The following is an 8432-nucleotide window of genomic DNA, read 5'->3' as shown; positions in this document are numbered from 1 at the left end:
TTTTTTTTTTAATGCATTTTAAAGAGCGCGCAATCCGGTGTCACTTAGCTCGAGCGCGTAGCTATGGCTAATGCAGACGCCATTTTACCGCCCAAGTCACGCACCGAGTGCGCGAGAGCGTCACGCGCTGGCACATTCAGGGAAACAATAGATGTCTTCACTCTGAGGCAGACAGACATGGAGGCACCCTACCTTTTCCCATGCCAAGCTTTGGCGGCGGAAGCGCGCACGGATGAAACTTTTGCTTTTTGAGCCGATACGTTGAGGGTCACGTTGCATGAGTGCTGGGGAAAAGGGCATTTAGCTGTTCTCCACTTCTTATATATCGAGTTGGAGTCGTTATTAGGGGTAATTTTTGTAGTTGCGGCCGAAAAAGGAGGGAGCAATTTTCCGAAAAGCAAGACGGCCGCCACCATAATTGCTCTGAGTGGGAAATTTATTTCGTTCGTCTCTGTAAACATAGGACTGCTGGAACATTGATATTTGGAGGCGAGTGAGATGTTTACTAAGTTTGTGCATGAAGTTTGCCAAGTTTCATTAAGACAGCAGGTGTGAAAGTTATGTTTCTAACCAATAAAGAAATAAAGCTGTACGGGATATCCAATATTGGACCCAAAATGTTGTGTTATAGCGGGCTGTGAAAAGTGCAGATTTGGGCACACAGGTGCTTGGACTTGACAGTAACATGACACAGCACTTATTATACCAAAAAGAGGTGGCCTAGGGAAACCAGGGGCAAATGTGGTTTGGGTGGCGTAACTCAATGGGAACCGGTTTTGACCATGAAAGGGCTGTCAAGAGAATACCACTGGTCGTGGGAGGTGGAGACTTTAAAGGTAGGAAGGGACTAATGGACTGTACTTCCAATTGAAACAACTTTACGAAAGGTGGTTCCAAAGCCGAGAAAACAAAGTTGTCGGCCAACACACGGTTTGGCTGTCAAGGGCTTTTGCGATCAGCTGTTGTGTAATAACCTGTTGTGCAAGGTGCTGATTTTCGGTGCACAGGTACTTTGACATGACCGTGACTTGACACAACACTTATTATACCAAAAGGAGTTGGCATAGCGAAACCAGGTGGAAATTTAGTTTGGGCGGCGTAACTAAATGGGAACTGGTTTTGACTGTCAATGGCTGTGAAGATAAGACCACCCATCGTGGGAGGTGCACACTTTTTAGGTAGGAAGGGACCAGTGGACGGTAATTCCAGTTCGAACCACTTTGCGATAGGTGGTTCTAAAGCCGAGAGAAAAAAAAATGTCTTCAGAACTCGGGGTGTCAGCGTTTCCACATCCAAAAGGAGGCTGATCAAGAAAGAAAGCACATCACATAAACTTCCATACTCAAACGCCGAATCTGCAGTGATTCCGAGTTTCATAGTTGTTTTCTCTAGATTCATATTTGTCACTTTTTTACCGTTCGAATCTTTCTTCGTGAAGTCCAGACTGCGTGCCATACTTGTCTGGAAATATCGTCGACACGTACGATAGGGACGAAACTTCTTTGGAGGGCATTCCTCCAACGAAATTGGCACTGCATACCCGCGAGTGAGGGATGGCATTTCAGTTCGTCTTATCGGCGCGAACACATGTAGGCGTTACAGGTACGAAAACAAACGCAGAGCGCAGAGCGGCAGTGTAGAATATGTCAGCCGTGCCGACACAGTGGCAGATATGATCGGGAGACCAAATTTCTCGCGTCGTACGGCACGGGTCCATCGTTGTCGCTGTCCCACAAAACACCGGCGAGGTGAAAAACTGTGAAACTTTGTCCCCACGAGATACGACGCATAACTATCACAGGCAGCAAGCACTTCATGCTGTGAACCCAGCGCAACCGCACCGCTCCGACTTCAACGCGTACCAACGTACGCGGCGTTGTTTCGGTTTCGTTTTCTCTAGTGTTCTCACTGCCTACCTTCGGTACCGGCCGCGCGGCGGCGCGCCAGTCGCGTCGCACGGAGTGCATAGAAGTTAAAACTAAATATTGTTTTAGGAAAGGGGTAGGCTCAACGTTGGGATTTCCAGACATCTGGCTGGGCTCTTTGGTGCTGGCGTGAGGGGCCACGTTTGTCACCAAAGGAGGGGATGGATCAGCTGTAGAATTGGCCGGCCACTGTACAACCAAAGTAAAATAGACGCGTGTTGAGACCATGAGGTCGGTTTGCACTTTTACAACGACAGTGGTCCACACTGTAGATGAAAAAATTTAGCCGGTGCAGTGCGGCTGCAAGCCTGGTGTCTTTAATCTGGATCAGGCAATAGTGACATGACCATACTCCTGTAGAATGCTCATCCAAATCGGACCGGGCAGGAATGAAGATTGCACCAGTGAGTAGTCCCTCGGGGCAGCCCGAAGCTTCCCTACACATGCACTGAACTGCGGTGTAATAACAAACTCGGCCGCAATCTATACCCTCCAGACTGCTGGACTTGGTTTCTAGTGCAAGCCTCAGTAATTAATGTTTTTACATAGCATAATCATATAAGTTACAATATAAAAGTGTAATGGAACACTTGCCCAGCCTCTGAGTTCGTGGCTTGCTGCTAGGCTTCATGGCCCGGTGAGCAAACAGCGATGGAGAAGCATCCGGTTCGAGTTTCCTCAAGCCGTCGGCTCTGTGCTGCTCGAACTGGTCACTCGTGAAGTGGTCCTACAAAGACAATCATTGGTACAAAGCAAGAGCGTAAGCAAAAATTAATATATATTCAGCCTCGGGACATTAGATATAGGGAATTGAAAAATAAATGCACAGGACATGACAAGGCTCTACAAATATTAGCAGCCCCATTGCAAGCTGATACGCACGATTTTTTTTTTAATATTGCATTTATAATTTTATAGGAAACAATTACAAAGATATAATAATTGCCTATTATCACAGAACTGCAATTCTTGTGACAGTATATTTAGCAACAAGTTGTGAAATATAATTTTCAGTGCATGCAATATTATGAGTCTACATTTCATTCATGATTCATTGATTTAAGGGGGAGTTTTTTAAATGGTTAAGTATAAGCAAAATGTAGCAGTTTTCTTCTTTTTTTTTTATTTAGCATTAGTGAAACACAGATATTCGAGTGGCTTGTACAGCATGCTCTTGGTAATAAGGTGAATCATTACGGTAAACCTCGCGGACCTGTCAGTCCCCAGGAACCATTTTGAGCGCGCGGCTACCCCGTCATTTGATTTGGCATTTTTCTTGTATTCAGAGCATTAAGATGGTGATTACAACTGGGTGGATTGACGTTACTTTTAGGAGGCTGCCACTTTTCTAATCGTAGTACGCGGTGCCGATCTCGGAACAACTCAACACCGCAACGTCAAGTGAACCCGCTTTGAACTGTAATCATACTCACTTCGCAAAGCCTTAAGTTTGGCGTCGGCGCAAATCCAACGCTGCTTATCTTGCGGAGCCATTCCTTCCGTCGTCTTTTGTTCCTTGCCCCGACGGGAATCAAAAAGAGAGCCTTGCCACGCCGATACGGAGTCATAGACGCTATAGCGCAGCAGCTCGGCTTCGCGACTTCACGAATATGTGCCGAAGAAGCGCGCCACAAAAGTGCGCCAAGTGATGTAAGTGGAATCACTGTCGATCAGAATGTCATAAACAATCCAAAGGGTGTGTAAGTAAACAAGTTTTTTTGCATTTGAGTAGAGTACTGAATAAAATACAGCGCTTTGTAGTAGCTCTGTTCAACTCTATTTTCCTTGGAGACGACGCTCAGCCCGAAGCGCCCCGAAGCCAGCCTTGAGCCAGAGCGGAGCGCGTCGTCTGCTGCACTGTTTTCTGAACCAGAAATGGCGGCGCGTCGGCTGTGGCCAATAGGAATGCGCGCGGCACGATAAGTCAATGGCGGTACTTGGGTAGAGCAGAGTATCCAGTGCTTTAGTCGTTTCCGGCTCTTGTGTTCGGCAGCACCGGAGCCTGTCCTTTCTTACGCTCCCTCGCCCTCTAATTTTATCGGGAAGCGATCGGCGGTCGCTCATCCTCCTCGGCCCAACTTTTCCTTTCAGATGCCAGGAAGTCCCGGGGTCGGGCCGACTGCGCGTGTTACTTGCGACTCTGATAAGGTCTACCCTGGTATACGCGAATGATGCATGGTATCCGCTTACAGCCGCATGAATTAATAAACAGGATAGTGGGAAAAAAAAATCTCGCTGTACGATTTATATGCATTGATTTCAGGTTTCACTAACCACTATCAAGTTTGTTTCTAAAAGTTACTGTTCTGTCATTGGAGTCAAGAGCGAAGATAAATAAAATTAGGCATCTATATTGTTTTGTAGGTAAAATGTTTATTACAAACAGTGAGATATATCAAAATTTTCAACTACCGGTTGCTGAATCAATTATACCCCCATAGCATTAAAACTATTCAAACTGAGCCATGATGTTTTGTTTTATACGATTTAATAAAACAAACTGTTTTTTTTTTATGCTCCTACACCTGCTATTGGCAATTTGAGTCGCAGTGCCCTTTAAATAAATAAAAAATGCCATCATCAAATGCATTTGTTGAGATAAAATTATTCGCCGATCCCTCATCTTCGAGACAGATAATTCTGGCGGAGCTACATAAAACATAGAAGTCATTGCTACGTTTCTATAAACTACAAATGTAGATACTTGTAGCTTTTACATAAATAAGAGCAAGACTAGGATTCCCAGCATGGGATATACTCAGCAGCCCACAGTGCAGATATGCAAAAAACTGATTTCAGAGATTTCAAAAGTTCAATTTAAAAATATAAATGCACAAAAATAAATATGTACAGAAGACGACACTCATTCATTTCAAGACACCTTCAAGACACACAGCGTTCAGGCGACTTCTTCAATAATGTGTTTAGATGGGTTTAGACGGGCCCAGTTGGCACCCCGTCATACAACAGCACAAAACTTTTGGCAAAATACAAAGACAACATGTCACGCGAACTAGACGAGGCTTTGGACATTAGGGCTAGGGGAAACAAGTGCGTCAGCGAAACGTCTTTGGCCCTATCTACGGATGAGTATTAGTATCTGAAACGTCAGCTGGGCAGGGATTGATTGATGACTGAGCGTTCCCGTTGACAATAATAGCGTGTATTTTTTCGAATAAACTTCAGTTGAGAGTGCACCTTGTGTCGTTTTCTCCGTGTCTTGGTCCGTGTTTTTTCGGCGCTTCATACCCTTTGAAACTTGTTCAATCGTGATCCTCCATGACTGGGCGCACTCCGCTTCGTGCCCTGGTGCAGCTTGCTCATGATGGGTGAACAGTGCTGCTGCAGCTCCTTCAGCCTGTGCTCGCACTCTTCCTTCTTGGCCAGAGTGTTGGAGTCGATCCAGGATATGGTGTCCTTGCACTTGTCCAGGACACTCTGCTTGTCCGAAGGAGAGAGTCTGTCTCCCGCCTCCTCTGCAGCCTGCTTGACGCCGTACACATAAGACTCCAGTCCGTTCCGGGCGGTCACCCTTTCCCTCCGGAGTTCGTCCACGCGCTTGAACATCTCCAGATAGGCCTGCATACGGTCAATGTCCTCCTTGGACAGACGGCCCTTGTCGTTGCTGATGCCGAATTGCCGACCCGTACTTTCGTCCTTGGCCGAGACGTGTAAAATGCCGTTGGCGTTCACGTCGAATGTCACTTCGATCTTGGGCACACCCCGTGGCGCAGGAGGGATGCCGCTCAGGTTGAAGGTTCCCAGCAGGTGGTTGTCCTTGGTCATGGCGCGTTCACCCTCGAACACCTGAATCGTGACGGTCGGCTGGTTGTCCGCGGACGTTGCAAACGTCTGCGACGTCTCGCAAGGAATTCGGGAGTTGCGATTCACGATGTTTCTCATGACGCCTCCAGCGGTCTCGATGCCCAGTGACAAGGTAGCCACGTCCAGGAGGAGCACGTTTTGGATGACCTCACTGGCATCTCTGCTTACAATCGCAGCCTGCACGGCGGCGCCATAGGCCACTGCTTCGTCCGGGTTGATGCCCATCGAAAGCTCCTTGCCGTTGAAGTAGTCTCTCAGCAACTTCTGCACCTTGGGGATCCGCGTCGAGCCACCAACGAGGACTACGTCGTGGATCTCCGATTTGTCCAACTTGGCGTCCCGCAGAGCACGTTCCACAGGCTCCAGGGTGCTTCGGAACAGATCCATGCACAGCTCTTCGAACCGGGCCCTGGTGATCTTGCTGTGGAAGTCCACGCCTTCAAACAAAGCCTCGATGTCGATGATTGCCTCGGAAGAGCTAGAAAGAGTCCTCTTGGCTCGCTCGCAGGCTGTCCTAAGTCTCCGCAGTGCACGGGCGTTGCATCTGAGGTCCTTGCGGTGTTTAAGCTTGAACTCTTCGCAGAAGTAGGTGACAAGCCGGTTGTCGAAGTCTTCACCTCCCAAATGTGTGTCTCCAGCGGTTGATCGGACTTCGAACATGGAGCCTTCGTCGATGGTCAGCACAGACACATCGAAAGTTCCTCCCCCCAGATCGAAGATGAGGACGTTCTTCTCTCCCTTGAGGTTCTTGTCGAGTCCGTAGGCCAGTGCAGCTGCGGTGGGCTCGTTGATGATCCGGAGCACATTGAGACCAGCGATAACTCCGGCGTCTTTCGTAGCCTGCCTCTGAGAATTGTTGAAGCAAGCAGGCACCGTGACCACAGCGTCGCTGACCTTCCGACCAAGGAAGGCCTCCGCAGTTTCCTTCATCTTGGCCAGCACCATGGCAGTGATCTCCTCCGGGTGGAACCTCTTCCGCTCTCCCTTGAGCTCCACGCTGATCTTGGGCTTGCCAGCGTCGTTCTCCACCTTGAAGGGCCAGTGCTTGAGATCATCCTGGATCTTAGGATCACCGAACTTTCGTCCAATGAGCCTTTTGACATCGAACACTGTCTTCTCCGTGTTCCGCGCAGTCTGGGCCATCGCTGCGTCTCCGGTGAGTCGCTCGGTGTCGGTGAAGGCGACGTAACTTGGCGTCGTTCGGTTGCCCTGCTCGTTGGCGATGATTTCGACTCGACCGTGCTGGAACACACCGACGCAGGAGTGCGTGGTACCCAAGTCGATGCCGATGGCCGGCGCACTCCTGTTCGTTCGAGATGCCATGGTTGTGTAGTTTGCTTCGTTTGACAGTCGATGTCACAATTTGAAAATCGCGTTGTTTGTGTCAGCTGCGAAATGATTGCGGCTGCGAGCGCGCGTTCCGCCTTATGTACGCCGCGATTATCGCCGTGACGTAAATGTAGGAGAGCGCCCATTGGTCTGCTCGATATATAAAGTTCTGGGAGCTTCCCTTGTCGTCTGCTCTATTCTGGTTTGGCAGAGCCGGGTTTGTTTTGCCTGGCGCTTTTCTTTTTCGTGCTTTGGGCTACTTTGTTTTTGTTGGAAAGAGAAAAGAGAGACAGCAAGAAAGAGAGAGAGAGAATGTAAATTCCAGTAATCAGACGTGATCAAGTTAAAGTCATTTATTAATCAACGTTTATTTCGCCATATCGAGGAGGCAAGTGACTTCAGTTGAGTGTCTTTAGTACAATGTTCCTGAGAACTGCCTGAACCGCGCTAGATTTTGAAGAACGCTGCATCAATGTTCAGACTTCGAGGCTTGCTTACTAAGATAATTAGTTACTCAGTGTAGAATGTAACATTAATGGCATCACGTGTGACGTAATAATAAACTTATGTTGGGGCGGACGTGCATTCAAATGTCCTATTTCATTCAAATCTGGGAAGCACGGTTGCATTCCCATTCAATTTGTAACGTGTGGTGCTACATTGTGCTACACAACAAGACAAAGAAACAGAGGGAACATGTTTTGATGGCTGGGATTCTACCGATCCTCCACGATTGAACTCAGTTTGCGTTGCTTTCGATTTGTATCAAGAGATGGCGCCACCGATCCGTGCGCTACGGTGGCATGCTGGTGCAGCCGTGCAGCGCTGACGCGCTAAAGTTTTTCCACGTTCCTACGCGTTTCGAAGTGCGCGTGTTCTTCATCCGCTCGTGACGTAGTCACCATCAACAATTCCCGTCACAAAGCGTCTTCTCATCTCTCCTCGTCGGCGAGAGCATTCGCGCGCTTTCGAGGCTGCCTAAACGCGCATAAAAAGTGAACTTGCCAAGCTTGTCTGTTACAAAACAACTCGCATTCGATCGGGTCGCGGCTCGCGATACCAGAATGCCAACTCAGTACATATTCTACTACTTCGCTTCGGCATCGAGATGATCGCATTCTCCATGGCTCCCATCTTGTGGGAGCCCCTGGCCACGGTGATAGAACCTGGCTCCCTTTACCTGATCCGGCCTTAAGCGCGAAACACATGTACGACGAAACCGTCCGATCCGACGTCCGACCGCGCAATACGACGGTCGGAGGCGAGGGTTTTCAACGCTCGCCGATGCTACGAAAACCCTCTCCCCCCAAGGTCATTCCGGCAGTCCGCACGTCGGATCGGACGGTTTCGTCG

The 8432-nt window shown here is 48.6% G+C and overlaps 1 protein-coding gene across 1 annotated transcript; it reads right to left on the bottom strand.

The window, feature by feature from the left end:
- Positions 1 to 4284: 4284 nt before the first annotated feature.
- On the bottom strand, positions 4285 to 7145 carry LOC8024675 (heat shock protein 68-like). The gene has a single exon (XM_002406516.5). The coding sequence runs from the start codon at positions 7071 to 7073 to the stop codon at positions 5169 to 5171; it is 1905 nt and encodes a 634-aa protein (XP_002406560.4). The 5' UTR covers positions 7074 to 7145; the 3' UTR covers positions 4285 to 5168.
- Positions 7146 to 8432: the final 1287 nt, after the last annotated feature.

This window comes from Ixodes scapularis, unplaced genomic scaffold, assembly GCF_016920785.2.
Source record: "Ixodes scapularis isolate PalLabHiFi unplaced genomic scaffold, ASM1692078v2 PGA_scaffold12__126_contigs__length_90152505, whole genome shotgun sequence".
In the NCBI taxonomy this organism is placed as follows: Eukaryota; Metazoa; Arthropoda; class Arachnida; order Ixodida; family Ixodidae; genus Ixodes; species Ixodes scapularis.
This window is presented reverse-complemented; position numbering and strand designations above follow the sequence as displayed.